Source organism: Saccoglossus kowalevskii, chromosome 16 (assembly GCF_978046115.1).
Source record: "Saccoglossus kowalevskii chromosome 16, keSacKowa6.1, whole genome shotgun sequence".
Classification (NCBI taxonomy): Eukaryota; Metazoa; Hemichordata; class Enteropneusta; family Harrimaniidae; genus Saccoglossus; species Saccoglossus kowalevskii.
The window spans coordinates 10,928,914-10,948,146 of record NC_140656.1 but is presented as its reverse complement, the minus strand read 5'-3'; the positions used below and the strand labels follow the sequence as shown (position 1 = coordinate 10,948,146).

The following is a 19,233-nucleotide window of genomic DNA, read 5'->3' as shown; positions in this document are numbered from 1 at the left end:
CAAAGACAATTGTTTACTTATAAGAAGCAATTTGATTGGTTGCCCAATCAGAAATAGATTTGTTATATGCACCACTGCAGTGTTTTATAGCCACCTTGAAAAAGTGAACCTTGAAAAATAAGAGATAGTGTCAACCATTGCAAAAGTACCCCATAGACAGCTTATTTTGAATAGATACATGCCCTTTGACCTATTATCAAGCTTTCACCATTTAGATCAACATGGTATGTTTGAAGTCAACAGATGTTACACACACAAGTCTACAAACTCCAGGAAAGTTGACAAAAGATAACAATGGCATAAAAAATTAATATTATTCTAATAATTATTTTCATAAAACAATATATATTATACTATAACACACTAATATGCAAAACATCAGATTTCAACAAACATATCAGCACCAATTAAAGAAATATAAGTCAACAAACCAATTTTTTTTGTAAAATATTTTTCTAATTATGATTTTGATAAGCAGACAAGCTGCTGCCAGCAGAAATCCATAGCCAGACTTTGACTGCATTTATACTAAAGTACACGAGACAAGTCAAAACTCATGTAAAATAGACATCCTTGCAGACAGTCTGCCATTAATACATCATTAAAAGACATGAACACAAAGCTATTCATACATTTTAGAGTGTTTCAATTTACCAGTACCTACTGCAGAGGGCATTTTACTCTCAATTTTGATTTTGCACCCTCAGGTTATAAATGAAAAGGTGCAGAAAACACCTCAATTTTAAAAATCATATGGAATGCTAATGGTGAAATGTACCAACTGCAGTACATAATTTACCCTTGCTTGTTTTTTTTTTGTTTTTTTTTTATATATTTAAGTTAATTTTATTTCTTTTCAAAATAACAATTACACAGACAAGAAAAGAAGAATAAAAAAAAAAACACTGCCCTATTTGTATTCAAATATAGACAATCATAAACATTATAAGCTTTGCTGTACAAAAGAAAAATTTGCTTGTTTCTGTATACCCTCATTTTTTAAATGAGAGGGTATAGAAACCCTGACTCTAAAAACTCAGGGGGAAAGCTGATTTATCCCACCGTTTAATGATAAGGAACTAAATGTACATGTATACAATAAAGTTGAAGACTTAGATTCAATGAAATAATTTGCAGAAATGTATATTAAAAGTCCAAGCAGAGGAGAAAGTTTGTTTTCCAGCTATATTATTAAATATTTCAAAGTGAAGGTATGAACACATGTAGTTTAGAGCACTACAAGTAGTCATGCATCACATGTTTGAATTTAGTTTCATCTACACATTGTGTACAATTTCTCATCTTTGTTAGTCAAGGTCAACTAAATCAGTTGTTGCCTGACCACTATGCCTTGGCTGATCCTGTTCAACAAGTATATATAAAAGTGTGCCCTTTTTTGCAATTCAACATCCTGCCATTTTGATTTATCAATTGCCATATACAGAGCCAACTATGATTGGGTACATGTTTTACAGGCACATCGAATCAGATTTACTTAACATAGTCAAAATACAACTAGTAAGTAGAATCACACTAGTCTGTGGAACACAGTGAGTTTACAAGTTTATAAAACAACGATTCAGATGATGAAGTAGCCTCCACAACATTAAATTATTAGATGTACATTGTAAATGAAATCTATGATATGCAAATATGACATTTATAGATGACACAAAACAAAATGAAATTATATAGAAATTTGATTGGGACTTGACAAGATTTAACCATCATTACATGACCTCAGACAAGGTATTAGACTGAGTCAAGGAATTCGGAAATACATGGAGACAAATGATACATGTATATCTAATGTTTGCTTGTCAATCAAGCAAGTAAAAGTCAAACTGACATCCACAGACAAGGAACTGCAGACAAGGACATTATTCAAGGTCAGAATTAAAAGGACATGAATGCATGCTTAAAATTGGTTGCCATGAAAACAAGCATGAGTATCCATGCTTGCTTTACATTTTGCATCTCAATGCTGATTTCTTTTACAGCAGGCAGTGGCTGCATCACAGCGAGCTCTATGCAAGTCACATGTGATGTACTATACACAACTCATGCAAAGAAACACAAAGAAATTTAAATGTGTGCTGTGCAAGACTTTAATACCAAAATTGAAAAATGTCGGTCAGTCAAATAAGTATTCGTTCGATAAATAATACTTGTGCAAGTGTGATTTGAATAGACCATTTTCCTTCACTGCGAGAAACAGGACTACCAGTAACAAATGTCATGAAATGGCATGGAGTCACAGTGGCGTCAAAACATCAAGTTGGATTTGACAAACATGAAAGTATTATTATTATAAAATAAGTGCAATTTCAAATCATTTGAGTTTATAGTCAATATGCAAGATCATACAGTAAACAGAAAATCACCTATTACCTGTGCGGATTGGTAAATCCTGGGCATATACGAATTTGCAAAATAAATATGCAAATAAGATAGTATAAAAATGTTAATAAGCACACAGTGCGTGGCTATTTAGCTAAGGAAAAACAGCTAACACAGTCTGATCAGGATCCTCATTTTTCAATTACAGCAAGATGTGCTTTCCTTGCGATAGAAAGAGAAATGGATTGAATTAATCAATATAAATTGGTTTAAGGATAGTTTTATCCTGGGTTTATAAAAGAAGACTAAAATCCGATGGAGGCAATCGAAACATAAATTAAGCCATAGTAATTTAATTGTGACAGGACAAAAACACTCTGAAAACGCATGTATGAGCTGGTAGGCAACTTGAGGAAGAAGCCGAAGGGTAAAAAATGGAGAGGATGAGGAAGAGATAGGTGGTGAGCGGAAGAGATAGGTTCAATGTAGGTAGGGAGGGTGAATAGAGGAAGGGAAAGAAGGCAGAAAAGAGGATGAAGGTAGAGCGGTAGGTAATTAAGTAGCTAGGTAAGATAAATGAAGGAGGGATGTTAAGGGTTTGGTTGCGAGAAGGTCACAGAAGGTCTAAGAGCACGTATGTAAATGTGTCGAAATGGGCATAGTGCGAGTGGTTAGTGCTAGTAGCACTAATCCGAAAAACTACTAGATCTAGTGCTAAAATGGCACTAGATCTAGCGTTAAAATGTGCCCAGTGCGAGTGGCGTTGTTATCGCATTGTCAACGACGTCGAATAATAGGAGGGGCATCAACAACCACTTTCATATGCAAACTACAAACAGTATAAAACATCGGCAATATGCGCGAGATGTCCATAATAATACTTTCTTTATATAATACCGGATTCTGCCGTAATTACGCCCATCCGAAAAATCGCCCTGGGGATTTCACGGCTGATGGGCGCTTATTTGGGGTTCAAAATTTAAAAAAATAATTATCAAGTATTTTGGGGCGACATTTTCATTGTATCCAACTACTCAGACTTTCTACGCCATCAGTTTGGCCACCCAAGATGAAAGAAACTATTGCAGAATTAACAATAATTAACAATTCTTGCTGAATTAAAAAGTAGACCACCTGAAATGTCATTAAAGTGTCGCCCAGTGTCATTTTTCAAATACATTTGTTTTTATTTTATTGGTAACAAAAGTATATTTTAAACGACATTTCTAATAAAAACGAATGATTCCGATCGCATATAAACGCTCGATGCGGTAGGGTATCCGCCATGTTTCTCTTGCATGAGTTGAGCTAATAGGTCAAATCGCTAATTAACCAATTAAAATGCTGGATGATGCCAACGCGTTCAAATCACCATAGCTCATTTAAATATGTTAATGTTATTGAACGCAACGCGGAAGAGATTTGCCGATGTTGTAGTACGCTCTTTTGGCTTGGATTTTGATGGGAAAATGGCATGATTTTTTTTATTAAAATAAAAAAAACAGTTGTTTTCAAAGATGAACTTAGCATAAGAATAATAATTTAACATTGTTTACAGTGATAACAGCTCTTTGTCCAAACTGAGCTTACGCTAGTCAAAATAAACACGCTCTTGAATAAAAACTTAAATAGACTGATTTAGGCATCAGGAACATTTAATGCCACTTGCACTATGTACATTTTAGCACTAAATCTAGTGCCGTTTTAGCACTAGATCTAGTAGTTTTTCGGATTAGTGCTACTAGCACTAACCACTCGCACTATGTCCATTTTTTAAAACTAGCGCCGAAGGCGCATATTAGTTTTTATGTTTATATAAGAGATTGCATACTTACCTTTGGTTGATGAAATTTTAATTTCATAAACAAATGGGATAATTGCCAATTATCATATAATACTGGTTAAATAAAATCGAAATAACAGTGGATAGCTCCCGTAGGGGGCGTCCTTCCCCTGTCATCTGATTTGCATACTTCCAGATCTTTTTGACCACGATATTGATTCGTAGCTATTTATCTGGGGTGGTTTTGGGTGGGAAGGTAAGTATGCAATCTCTTATATAAACATAAAAAACTAATATGCGCCTTCGGCGCTAGTTTTAAAAGTTTATTACAGAGTATTGCATACTAACCCCTTTGGTTAATGAAATTTTAATTTCATAAACAAATGGGACAGATTACCAGAGAATATCTCTTGGCAGATAAATACTACCCCACCTGATTATGGAATTGAAAAAATTCCATCCCCCCAACTGTATAACTCCCGCTAACTGAATAATTCTTGCAGTTGCGGAAAGTTACATGCCCTATTGTTTCGTTACAACTTGGCCTGTCACTAGGTAGCCTAACGAGTGTAGGCCCTGTGACTCGGCCGCTAGGTCTTTCAGGTAATAAGAGAGAAAAGTGTTGCTAGTTTTCCAGGACCCGGCTGCTAGCACCTGGGCTAAAGAAGCTCCGCTAGCAAATGCCAGTGTATTACCTATGCCTCTTAAGTCATGCATCTTGGCAGTGACTTTGCCTGCCTCTGTGCTCAAATACTTATCACTATAAGCGTGGTAAACTGTCTCTTTTACCCATCTCGCTAACGTGAATTTCGACGCACGTACCGGACAAAGAATTCTGTCTTGTTTTTCATTGGAAATATTGCTCAGTGCCGGGATAACGATCGGAGTCGCCGTCTCGTGCAGTTTCTGATTTTTTCCTCTGAATTTTACTGATGTCATTAAAATCGCTTTATCGGGATAAAACACCGTAAAATTGTCTTCAAATGACAGAGCGTGTATTTCGCTAACTCGCCTCCCTGAAGCGAGTGCTAGTAGAAAAACAGTCTTTTTCGTCCAGTCCTGTAGTGACGCCAATTCCTTCGGTTCGTATGGGAATTGTCGTAGCGCTTCAAGGACTACTGACAAGCTCCATGCAGGTGCTTTGTACCTCTCAATGGGGCCCGCCTGTGTAATAAAGCCCTTGAACAGATCGGAGATTGTCGGGTCATCCGAAATGTTTTTGTCTAGGCTTAGTTTGAGTACAGAGTTGATCGCCGATTTATAGTTTTCTACTGTCCCCGGTTTCAACTTTTTTTCGTTGATCAAATAAGAAAAAAACTCCGCTACTTGGGGCAAAGAGGGATAGAGTGGATGTATATCCCCTGCAAGACACCAATTACGAAATTTTTCCCAGTGGTATTGATACAATCCATTTGAGGAATCCCTAAGCCCGGCCGTCGTTGTTTGCGACACTTGGCTTGAAAACCCTTGCGCAATTCTAAATTGCTGGATAGTTTCCACACGTGAAGTTGGTACAGCTCCGGGTTGGTTGGTGTATAACCGCCGGGTTGTGTCAACGTGATTTCTTGTGGCAGGCTTCTCGGATGGTCCGTTAGCAGAGACAGCAGTAACGGAAACCAAGTCTGAGACGGCCAGTTCGGTGCCACTAGAATCATGTGCGAGTTCTCCGATTGTTCCAGTTTTTGTAACGTTCGGTGGATCAATGGAAATGGTGGGAATGCGTAACTGAACATTCCGCCCCACTCCATCTGAAGTGCGTCCCACGTCAGTGACTGTTTGTCCGGATAACGCGTCACAAAAACGGGACGTTTTTTTTTTTTTTGTTTTCCGGTGTTGCAAACAGATCTACCTGGGGTTCCCCCCACATGTCGAACACTAGGTTTACTGCCGTCTGTGACAGCTCCCATTCTGTGTCGTCGTAGGGTTTCCCCCGGGATAGCGAGTCCGCTACACCGTTTTGGACTCCCGGTATATGTTTGCACATCAGCTCGACTTTGTTTTGTGCACACCACTTTAGCACTGCTACAGCATGGTCGTTTAACGACTGTGATTTCGTTCCCCCTTCCTTGTTGAGGTAAGCTACTACAGTCTGATTGTCGGATCTTATTAACACGGCCCGGTTTTTTACCGCTTTTTTGAAGGATTGCAGGGAGAACTGCACCGCTAGCATTTCCAGTCGGTTTATGTGAAATTTCCTTTGTTTTTCATTCCACTGACCGTGTGCAATCCCGTCCATGCAGTGCCCTCCCCAGCCCGTCATGGATGCGTTCGTCACCAACGTTACTGTCGGTTTCGCCTTGTCCATGGGAATCCCCGCCGTGAGGTTCTTGAGGTTGCCCCACCACGGAAGTGATTCCAGAAAGGCCGGTGTGAACAGTACCGGTTTTTCGTATTTTATCCCGTCCTTTGATAGTCGCATTTTTAACTGTGCGTCTAACACTAGGCGTTGGATCGGTCTGGACTGTAGCGCCACTCTCGGTACTAAGCCCCTCATCGAAGTTAACATCCCCACTAGTCGCATTACCTGGCGTAGTGTGGCTTGTTTTTGTTTTAGAAATGATTGTATCATTTTTTGTACATTGTCGATTCTGTGCTGGGCTGGTCGGATCATGCCTTTCTCCGCATCCAGTTCCATGCCCAGAAAGACTATTTTCTGCGTCGGTATTAATTCTGATTTTTCCATATTTATCAGAAAACCTAGCTTTAACAGTAGACTGACAGTCCGCTCGGTTGATTGACAAATCAGGTTCCGATTTTGACTTTTTATCAGCCAGTCGTCTAAGTAGGGGTTGACGTCTGCTGCGTTCTTGTGCAGTAACGCCACCACTGTGCGTAGAACTTTTGTAAACAGAAGTGGGGCTGACGTCAGGCCGAAAGGTAGGACGGTGTACTGATACGTTACACCGTTCACCACGAATCGTAACAAGCGCCTGCTTTCTGTGTGTATTGGTATGTGCAGGTAAGCGTCGGTCAAGTCGAGGGACGTCATCCAGTCCCCTTTTTGAATTGACGCTCTCACTAGTGCCGGAGTTAACATTTTGAACGTTTCTTTCTTCACAAATTTGTTCAACTCCTTTAAATCCAGCACCAGCCTGTACCCACCGTTGGATTTCTTGACGGGAAATAACCTCGAGATGAAAGAATTTTTCGGGTTTTGTACCCGCTGAATTACCTTTTTTTCGAGTAGTATTTCCACGCTTTCTTTCAGTATTGTTGACTGAGTAGAGCCCGGTTTCCCCGAAATACATGTTCTTTTTTTGCATTTCGGTTCTTTTATCAACGGTATTCGATACCCGTGTGTTATTATCGATATCACATACGGATCGTTTGTAGTTTCTTTCCACCGGGGAATACATTTCTGCAGACGCAGTGCCACCGGCGTCGAGGGACTCACCAACCCTCGGTCGCTTGTGGCGGTATACATTGACATCGCCGATTTCTCCATTTCCCCCTGGAGTGAATGCGGCGTTATATCCCCGTTTAACGTCCTTCCCCCCCCCCTTTTTTTCCAACCTGGAGGGGAGTAGGGACTCTGCCTTACGGGTTTCTGTTTTTTCACCGGTCGATGCGTCATTCTCCCTAGGTCCACGCATTCGGCCGGTTGTTTGTTTATACGATCGCCCACCGACCTGAGGTGCGGCCGACCATGTTTTTGTTGTGCACGATTGAGTTCCCGCCATCCTGGGCACTGAACAAAATCGCTTAATGCACGATGTTTTGCACGACTTGGTTCCCGCCGACCTGGGCACTGAACCGAATCGTTTAATGCAAGTGGTATATGTGTAAGGGGATCTGTGGTTTGATTTGTTTGACAAAAATACTCGGAGACTTGAGTAATATTTGACATGTTTAATCGCACCTTGTTTTGATACATTACCATATTTGCTGACGTATAGTCAGGAAGACTTTTTAGTGTTACCAGTCTGTTTCGAGAATTGTTTATTCTGTCGCTGCTGGTTTTCACTTTTTCCTTTTGCCTGATTCGGGTTTGCCTTTGCGTTTCCCTTGGGCTGACCCGTAGTAGCTTGGTTAACTGGCTTCGCCTTGGTCGCGATGCTCTGTTTGTTATTAGCGGCTTGCTTGGCTTTAAAGGCGCCTTCGATCATCACACGGTTAACTTTTGCCGCTGCTTTCTCATTCAACTTAGAATTCACAGCGCTGAGTTTTCCGTCGAATAATTTGGTCCCTCTGAAATCGATCGTCGCCAATTCGTTCTTGATTTCAGCGTTGGCGGCTGTCTTTAGCATAGCGGACCAAACTGCTGCACGGCGAGAGTGTTGAATAGTCGCTCGTGGAGGTAACTCTGTATTATGTCAGCGTCGACGACGTTAGTCGCGACCAACAGCGGCTCTAATGTGCTAAACAGTTCATCCTTGGTGATGTTGCCTGTTTTGAATTTCGCTAACTGAATTTGTGTAGTAGTAGTGAAAAATTCTCTATGGCTTAATGCAAGAGAAGTGTCCCAAACGTTGTTTTCCAATCTACATAGCGTTGATGGGACAGGCAATACGGGATGTAAACTTGTGGTTTGCCGAGTGGATGTTTCGTTATACTTCCTTCGGCGACCATTTCCCGGACGCATGGCTCCAGTTCTGGTGGTTGTACGCCGAGAGGTTGTTCGTGCAGGCTGGCGTCGGTACCGACCGGTGTTTTCCACTCATCAGCGGGCGGTATGACTTTTTGGTAGCGTCTGCTCCAATCATCCCGGTTAGTCCCCAAGAAGTCGTCCTTGGTGGCTGTAGCGGTTTTCTCGGTAACTTCACGATCCCATTTGCCTCCTCCGATCACGCGTTGTGTTATAGCAGCGCCCTGTGTCAGTCGGGGAGACCATGGTAGCATTGCTGAAGTCGTAAAAGTGTCCTTTTTCGGCAGTGTAGACAAACCGATCGAGAAACGTGGGGCGTCCGCCATCGGTGGAATCGGTAGAGGTAAGATTTTCTTGACCATAACCGCACCTTTTGTGATAGCATCGGAGCGGATTTTGAATTCGGGGTCCTCCTTGTCGGTACCACTCGCTGTTGTGGTTTTCGACGAGCCGGCCTCCCCCGCGTTGCTTGTAGCATCTTCAGTAGAAAAAATCACGCCTGCCTCAGCCAGTGCGTGTTCAACATTTTCTCGCACCACTGTTGTGTAGGATTTTTTCTTTTCCGCCTGGAGAGCGCTGACACTCCATGCTTTTGGTGGTACCTCTTCGTCTACTGGGTTTTCCAAAACTTTAATTTTTCTGGTCAGTAGATCCACCTTGTTCTGTAAATGAGCTATAACACTTTGCTCATTGTCAGTCTCCTTTGGACGTTTTTGGCTGGGTTCGTCTGCCAATAGTTCGTCCTCAGCGTTGGTAGGTACCGATGAAACCGAAGACTCCTCCAAATGACGTTTTTTGGATTTCTTCTTTCCTGATTTTCCCGTTGACTTGCGTAGGCGGGAATCCCAGTTCCAAGTTTCTATCGGCCAGGCGAGGCAAACACCGCAGTTGATGTGCCCATTACATTTTCTGCCACATGGAATGCAAATACGGTGATCATCGTAAGTGAGCATCGATATATGGCACTCTTCACACTTTCGTCCGAAAGTGTTTGAATCCGAAGTGCTGGGATGAACGGTGTTCAACTCTCCGGTAACCATATTTTCCGCCATCTTGAAACTGAAGGCGGGCTTTTGAGTTTCGTTACTAAAACTACAATTTTTTACTCAAGGTGACTAAGTACGAAGTTCTTGATGTCCACAAGAGCTTCCTGACACACTAATAGTTCGGTGGCTGTGTTGATGGGTGGTAACAATGTATTTCCACCGCAAAAACAATGATATTTTGGCAAGCCCAAATTTCAACCGTGAATCAATCTCGTGGATAAAAATGGAAGTATGCAAATCAGATGACAGGGGAAGGACGCCCCCTACGGGAGCTATCCACTGTTATTTCGATTTTATTTAACCAGTATTATATGATAATTGGCAATTATCCCATTTGTTTATGAAATTAAAATTTCATTAACCAAAGGGGTTAGTATGCAATACTCTGTAATAAACTCGACACATTTACATACCTTCTAAGAGGCAGCAGGTAGGCAACTTGAGGAAGAAGCAGTAGGTTAAAGAATTGACAGGATGAGGAAGAGATAAGTAGGGCTGGGAGAGTGGAGGGAAGCGGTGAGTAGAAGAGATAGGTTCAAAGTAGGTAGGGAGGGTGAATAGAGGAAGGGAAAGAAGGAAGAAAAGAGGATGAAGGTAGAGGGGTAGGTAAGATAAATGAGGGAGGGATGTTAAGGGTTTGGTTGCGAGAAGGTCACAGAAGGTCTAAGAGGCAACGGGTAGGCAACTTGAGGAAGAAGCAGTAGGGTAACGAATTGACAGGATGAGGAAGAGATAGGTAGGGCTGGGAGAGTGGAGGGAAGCAGTGAGTAGAAGAGATAGGTTCAAAGTAGGTAGGGAGGGTGAATAGAGGAAGGGAAAGAAGGAAGAAAAGAGGATGAAGGTAGACGGGTAGGTAAGATAAATGAGGGAGGGATGTTAAGGGTTTGGTTGCGAGAAGGTCACAGAAGGTCTAAGAGGCAACAGGTAGGCAACTTGAGGAAGAAGCAGTAGGGTAAAGAATTGACAGGATGAGGAAGAGATAGGTAGGGCTGGGAGAGTGGAGGGAAGCGGTGAGTGGAAGAGATAGGTTCAAAGTAGGTAGGAAGGGTGGATAGAGGAAGGGAAAGAAGGTAGAGGGGTAGGTAAATAAGTAGCTAGGTAAGATAAATGAGGGAGAGATGTTGAGGGTTTGGTTGCGAGAAGGTCACAGAGCCATATTTTAGGAATATCAACAGCACATGTGAATATAATAAGTGTACTGGTACTAACCACAGTATTGGTGCTACAGCTGTCAGTACATGTAATCTCATAGAATAATATATATATAGGTATTCTGTTACCTTATATCATAGTGTGTAAGACTCCAATTACAGTTACCAATGTTGGGGTGTGTGTAGACTGTTAACACTGCTATTATTACTGACATTGTGACGTGTCAACATAGCGGTAAAGTGGGCTGTCACATGTGTGTAATCTCTCCACTGTCACATACAGGATGCCGACTGTATATGGATACAATTTTCTCTAATCAATTTGAGACTAAACAATTCAGTTTTTATCAATAGGATTTTATCAAAACAGTGAATTTGGATCAATATGTGTGTTTTTTAAAAAACAGATTAATGATAGGACAGTAATTCTGTGAGAAAACATTACAATGGTAGAAAAATAGTTGAGGCTATGAATAATAATGAGGTAGAATACTAACAAAAAATTATTGAGTTGTTTATTGATGATAACAATGCAACATGAATAGCATATAATGTCAGATTTATTAATTCATCATGGTATTGATCAAGTCTCTGTGATACCAAAACAAACTCGCGTTATGAATATACCAACAGTTAGTTAGTACAAGTATTAGTTTGTAGCCACTATTTGAAAGCCACCACTTACATGTACTACTATATTTGTCCAATATCATGCCCATCCTATGTATCATGTCCCAATCTTTTGGCTAAAACTTTAACCCCTCTGAAAATTCAACCATCTAATTATTTGGCAGATTTTCATAATTAATTTTATTCTAAAATTTCGGCCAGCCACGGAATTGTGCTGTTTTTCATTTTTTTTTTATTTTTTCCATCTAGTTTTTTTTTTTCTAATTTAGGCTTTTAAATATGAGAACAATGCCATTGAGGGATGGTACATGGAGCCAATTCTTGCTATCTGTTGCCCCAAACACGGCAGACAATATTCATGTTCTGCACATTTATCTGTTGCTGTTTGTGTAATGCTATTTATTATTAATCATTGGGCAAAGGAAGAATTCGAAAAACAGCTATTTTTTCATGTTGCTTTAGCATTGCAAGAAGAAATAAATTGTAGCATTAATATGTGTTACCAACTATAGAACTACAGTCTCCATTCATTTTGTTCACAGCGGGAGCTGGTATTCAAGCCACAACAGTAATTTCTGCAGTACACAGATAACTCATTCTCAGGAGTGGACATCCAGGCATTTTCACCACCTGGCAACCATCATGGTGAAAACTATGGGATGGTTGTTGAGACTCCCCTGAACAGTGTAACATATATAAATTTGGTTGTTCAGAATTACTTCAAAGTTGAGTTCGAATATAGCTATTTTCACCAGCTCTACGGCCAGTGTTACACGCCAGCGCGCACAGAGACCATACAAATACATGGTAGAGTGGTGCACGTCTTAGCAACGTGGAACGTCTTGTGACGTAGCTCCACCCCATGAATTGGAGATACTGTAGTAATTTTCTAGCATAGGACAACATAGCTATCATAGAAAACTTCAAGAAATCAATATACATTCTCTTAAGTTCATCAAAGATGGTGTGATTTTGGTTCATGCCAGGCATTCAGACAGCTGATCTCTACACATGCTGAATCTATTGGGGCCAAGATTATGTTGTTGTTTTTTCAGCACATGCAAACTCAATCCCAACTGTTCACACAGCCCGACAAGTTCTCTATTGTGAACTACACTTATATCTTTCAAAATTACGAGATTCAATTACTCAAATTGCACAGTATTTAACAGAATAATTAGGTAGATTTATATACATAATACAGCCCCAATTATTTTGTTATATATTTGACTTCGTCTGACAAGCTCTTGACAACTAATTGGTGTATGGATAATCAGTAATTAAGGAGGTACACAATACTAAACCTCAACATTGATTATGGCCATTGAAATACAATACACAATTAAACTATTAAAGTGAGTTATGGAGAAAAATTATCTCGAAATGTCACTCACTTGAGCCGATTTAGATATAAAACTATTTTCTATCAGAAAAATTCTGAAAACCATACTCGATTCCTAGAATTAATATGTATTTTATACATAAATGGTGACCTTTTAAAGTGATCTTTATAATGCTTCACTCCAAACAAAATAATTATGTGACATGTCCTTAAATTATTGAAAAAGAAACAAATTTTGTATTCTGGTGAGAGCAATAATTTTCAGGAATAGTAAATTAACTTATTTCATTAAAGTCTTCATTGTCAAGTGGTTTTTGCATATGGTTTTTGTGGTACCACATGAACACACATGAGAAGAAATATTACAATGTTCTTGCTAGATAGCTACAAAATGAATTTTCAGACGACCAAAAATTTGCACGGTATTACCAATAACACAAATCATGTTATACATGTACAGTGTATTACCATGAATTTATCTTGTACAAAGGTAATTTTGGTGCAGTATTAAACGATATAACAAGCAGCCTGTCGGCTGAGATAGCTCCGCTGTTAGCAATGCACATGGCAATTAAAGAACAGAAGATATCATTAGAAAATGAACAAATCTGAGAGAGGACCACATGTAGTACCTATATGTATAATATATCAAAGCATTTGGACTTGCGGTTTTCAACAAGAAGTCGAAAATATCACTTTTTACCAAAAATTATAAAAATATTCACCAAAATTAGAGAATTGAAGATATCATCACGAAATGAACAAATCTGAGAGAGGTCCACGTGTAGTACCTATATATGTAATATCAAAGCAATTGGACTTGCGGTTTTCAACAAGAAGTCGAAAATATCACTTTTTACCAAAAATGACAAAAATATTCACCAAAATTAGAGAATTAAAGATATCATTACAAAATGAACAAATCTGAGAGAGGTCCACATGTAGTACCTATATATGTAATATCAAAGCAATTGGACTTGCGGTTTTTAACAAGAAGTTGAAAATATCACTTTTTACCAAAAATGACAAAAATATTCATCAAAATTAGAGAATTGAAGACATCATCACAAAATGAACAAATCTGAGAGAGGTCCACATGTAGTACCTATATATGTAATATCAAAGCAATCGGACTTGCGTTTTTTAACAAGAAGTCGAAAATATCACTTTTTACCAAAAATGACAAAAATATTCACCAAAATTAGAGAATTAAAGATATCATTACAAAATGAACAAATCTGAGAGAGGTCCACATGTAGTACCTATATATGTAATATCAAAGCAATTGGACTTGCGGTTTTTAACAAGAAGTTGAAAATATCACTTTTTACCAAAAATGACAAAAATATTCACCAAAATTAGAGAATTGAAGACATCATCACAAAATGAACAAATCTGAGAGAGGTCCACATGTAGTACCTATATATGTAATATCAAAGCAATCGGACTTGCGGTTTTTAACAAGAAGTCGAAAATATCAGTTTTTACCAAAAATGACAAAAATATTCACCAAAATTAGAGAATTGAAGATATCATCACGAAATGAACAAATCTGAGAGAGGTCCACATGTAGTACCTATATATGTAATATCAAAGCAATTGCACTTGCGGTTTTTAACAAGAAGTCGAAAATATCACTTTTTACCAAAAATGACAAAAATATTCACCAAAATTAGAGAATTGAAGATATCAACATGAAATGAACAAACCTAAGAGAGGTCTACCCAAGGTACATATACACCAAGTATCAAAGCATTCAGGCTTGTAGTTTTCAAGAAGAAGTCGAAAAAGTAAAACATTGACACGGACGACGGAGGACAATCACTCATATGATAAGCTCCGCTCGACAAAGTCGACAGCGGAGCTAAAAAATATGAAGAAAAAAAGTGATGAAAAAAGCAGCTTTTTGATCAGAGTTTGGCAAATCCTATGGAATACTGTAAAATAATTTATTTTAGCTGTAATTAATTTTCGCTGAAAAGACGTTTTGGGTGTTTTGTATGGAATTTATTTTCACTGATTTTTGATTAGTTGAATGTAAAATATAGGAAAAAACGTATATTAACTGAATTTTATTTTCACTGAATCATTCCTTCAGCAAAAATAGTGAAAATAAATTCCAAGCGAAAATAAAGCATTTCACAGTATATGCAGATGACAACACACAAGGCAACAGGTAACACATCATGGGAAGCCGCCTGCTAGTTATAAGTACATATACAGATAGTAATATAATACAAGATTGGAAAACCCAATCTCAATAATATGCCAATGACTATATATAAGATATACATACAATACCAGCAGTGTCTTACAGAGACCAGAGTAGAATAACAAACACCTCAGAATATACAATCATGACAACTACACTGATATCCACCCACTACAAGCACAGATGAAAAACAATTTTTCCTTTCTTTATCAACCTAATTATATATAAATTGATCGCAGGACTACATTAAATTTTATATTCGTCTTTGACTGGTACCAGTGTTTGCAAATATTATTAAAAACCTCAATCTTTCCAATTTTTGTTTTAAAATTAAGCCCAGATATAAAAAGTAGAGCATTGCTTCAAGAGTACCGGTAATATTTATAAAATATCACTGTCAGACATAAAACATAAATAATGTATAATAACGAATCAATCAAAGATGCCAGTAAAATCAATGTTTAAACAATCTCCAATAAATACAGTGACTGCAGATCTATGCTTAACTATATACTCACGTCTTAGAAAAGTCAAATTGTATTTTGCTTTCCAAATCAGCTTAAACAGCTTTACAGAAAACCAATTCCGGCTTTGCTTTAGTCGTAGCATGTGACACACAGGATGTAACATACAAATGCAGCGGAAGGCATGAAACAATACCAGCTGGATTCACAGGTCAGAGGTCAGAGAGCATGTCTCTTAGGAATATTCAACAGGATTTTTAAGATCTTAGTGCTGCTTATAATGAGACTGCTTTAATTATGGAAGACAAATTTTATGAATTTTCAGTGACAATCAGAGATTGGCAGCAGTGTACTTTTTACTGGGGGGGGGGGGGGGTCACATTAACATTTGCAAATGTTGTCCTCATGAAAACTGTTACATCATTAAATTTCCAGCAACAAAGATTAAATTGTTGTCAGTATCTTTCAAAAAAAGATGACGTTGGGAGGCAATGCAATTACTCAGCTGTCACAAATGAGTTCATTACATCATCCGTCTGATGATTCAAACACTGACATTTTGACATTTTCAATCTTTTTAATTTTCACTTTTCCCAGTGGGAGCAGTTTCAGAAACTGACATAACTGATTATTTCATTTGCAACTAATATTTCACAAGTTGTACAAGATTTGACCTTTGACATCGTGAACAAATGGGTATTAAAAATATTTCCTACAAACGAGAGAAAACTGTTGTATTTGCATACATGTAGATCCATAGATCAATGTTAAAATTTTGCAACATAAACTTAGGGTATAATATAGTTTGAATAAGGTTTAATGTCATACATATGAATACCGGTACTCGCCATTCTCAAATCAAAGAGAAATGGGCAGGGACATTTGAACAATAAAACAAAATGGCTGCCAGTCATGCGTTTTGAAGTAAATTGTAAAACAAAAAATGTGCACATCTTAGAAATGGTACGCATGTCAAAATTTAACAGTCAAAATTTTCACTCAGACTCGTACACTTACAGACTCGCTCATTAGACTCGCACACTAATTATGCAAACGAGATAATCAGTATGAACCGATTTCAACCAAAGTTTCATTGAAATCTGACAAACTGCAATTATACATGTACAAACATACCTATATACACACATCCACAAATACAGGCAAGGTAATCCGAAAGTCACCTAATGTGTGCTATTCACAAGGTAGTCAATAAAACCATACTGCAAAATTCAAGGAAATCGGATCATGTTTTAATGGTGGTAAACTACATGCACAAGCACTTTAAACAAGTAAGAGGAACAGAGATGTGTACAAGGATTTCAGCAGAGCAATTACCAGAAAATGTATAAAGCGCATAAAACGCTTGTTAAGTAAAAATGAGAAAATAAGTACTCACATTAATCATTGCATTAGAAGTAATTCTAAATAACGTAGCTCTCTCATTGACAGCTTTTATCTTAGTGCTAGCTTCAGCTGGGTCCTGTATAAGTTCTAATTCACTTAATGACCTCTGTAAGGCAGCACCGTGTTTTGCAATAAGATCGTTACAAGTTGTTAAATCCTCCAGTTTACTGCTCAGCATTCGTAGCGTATTCTGGATGTCATTTTTATCTGGCTCTGTTGGTGCAGCTTCATCTTCATCATCTGAGGAAAGAATTAACAAACAAATTAACATATAGATCTGATGGGGAATACCCTTGATTTATGTATGGATGGATGGATGGATGTGAACCAGTCATAGATGAAAGGGCTTACTGTCACGTGACGGTTACAGCATCAAACTAGTGGGTTATGTGTGCCTAAACATCAATAGACAATGATTTGTCCCAAACTGTAGAGATTTTAACTAAACATTGTTGGTGAGTAGACAATCAGAAAAAAGTTGTCAATTCATGCATATTCTGAGTAGTCAGGATTTCAATCTTGTATAATCGATGCAACAAGGTTAATAGAGCATATATAACTACAACCATTCTTGATTGTATATTAACCATCAAGGCAGCGTACACTGGACTCCTGCTGTTTCAACATTATGTTCTATTCACCAGAAATACTGTCTGGATCATTTTGTGCAAAACCTTCAGGACTATGTTTGAACAGGGACTAATAAAATGTTTTTTCGAGATAAATCCATCAATGTATAATTTTCTTGTCAACGACATGCCAGTTGTTTTTAACACAGGAATAATTGTGTGCAGGAATAATCTCTGCGAGTCCTGTGACACATCAGATCAGCTTAGAGGGCACACTTCCCTCCAGACATGCATGCATCAATGTACTATACTGCAGTGATTGTTTGTCCTTAGATAACCTTGATTGAGGTGAAAAGTTCATGAAACTCATTGGCACAGTGTGAGATCATTTTCCCCTGCACAGTTCAGCACTTTCAAACAGCTATCAGTATGCATGTGACATGAACCTCATTTTACAACAGTATTTTATCAGAGCCAAACAAAATAGCCGTGTAAAAGCATTCATCTCAATAAACCTCCAGGGTTGAACTCTGATAGAACTGAGTCCCAGTCTGGCCCAAACCATGTAAACGAGAATACAGGTACGAAACAAAACAAAACTGGCCAAACTTCTCCTACAAAGTACAACAGCAAAAGAAAATATTTCCTGTTAATTGGTTTGAGGAGCAATAGTTCGGCTTTGATAAAAAGCTGCCATGTAAACCTAGCAATTGTGACAGTAAAAGTAGCAGTCAACACTCATTATATACATATACAGTGGGGATCACTATTACATTCAGTCAGATGGGGCTGGGTTGAAGCACCCATTGTTAACTAACAATAGCTGTCATGAAATTACACACGTCATTGCTACAAAGCAACACTGGTGGATATATTATATAAATTACTACATGTAGGTATTTGAGTTAAAGTTAAAACTAGTTTACTGTAAACTCCCACAATTATATATTGTGTTGTAGGATTAAAAGAAACACCTGAAAGGGATGAAATCACTTTGAGACCAACAACGAAAAATTGGACATTGATACATTAAAGAAAACAAAAGCCAAGACACAGATGTGCCCAGACAAATGTGCCATTAGAGCCTCTTTATATGTCTACATTGTATAGAAGTACTAAAGTAAGAGGGCAACAAAGAATGTGACCTACATTCGATGCATGTACATACATTTCTTCATCAAACAGCCGAGAAGAATTCTGTTTACATTGAAAGCAAACACTGATTAATTATGCTGATCTAATTATTTAAGTATACATGTATTATTTAAACCACCAATGGGAAGTGACTGATTGCGATAGGTCAGTCATATAGAACAATGCACGTTTATTTTACCATTGAGACGAAATGATGTTAGTAGTACAGTAGTATGTATTTAAGTGATTGTGATCGTACCTTTGCTGGCATGGCATATACACCTAGACGACTTCATTTATATAATTGCTTGTGATACAACATTGAGTAGTTATAAACGTCAACCTATAGAAAGGTTCATTTTGTTGACAAAGCATTGTATTGTCATGTAGAAAAACCCTCAGAGAAACAGATGAGTAGGGACAATGACCTAGATATCACAAAGGCGATGATATAAAATAGACAGGGTAACATGTAGAGGGCGCTCTTCAATATGAGGGGTGCCAGTCATAAGACAATTTTCTGGATGACTAAATCTGAGAAGTATTTTTAACAAGAGGCTGCAATTTAGTTTT

General features: G+C 38.3%; 1 protein-coding gene across 2 annotated transcripts in view; it reads right to left on the bottom strand.

Annotated features, from left to right (window-relative positions):
• The window catches only part of LOC100372322 (oxysterol-binding protein 2-like), a 93,193-nt gene that overhangs the window by 40,912 nt on the left and 33,048 nt on the right, over window positions 1-19,233 (bottom strand). For both annotated transcript variants that reach the window (XM_085491024.1, XM_085491026.1), the window contains exon 3: window positions 16,950-17,197. In XM_085491024.1, the coding sequence (XP_085347150.1) occupies window positions 16,950-17,197 (248 nt within the window). The remainder of the gene's footprint in view (window positions 1-16,949; window positions 17,198-19,233) is intronic.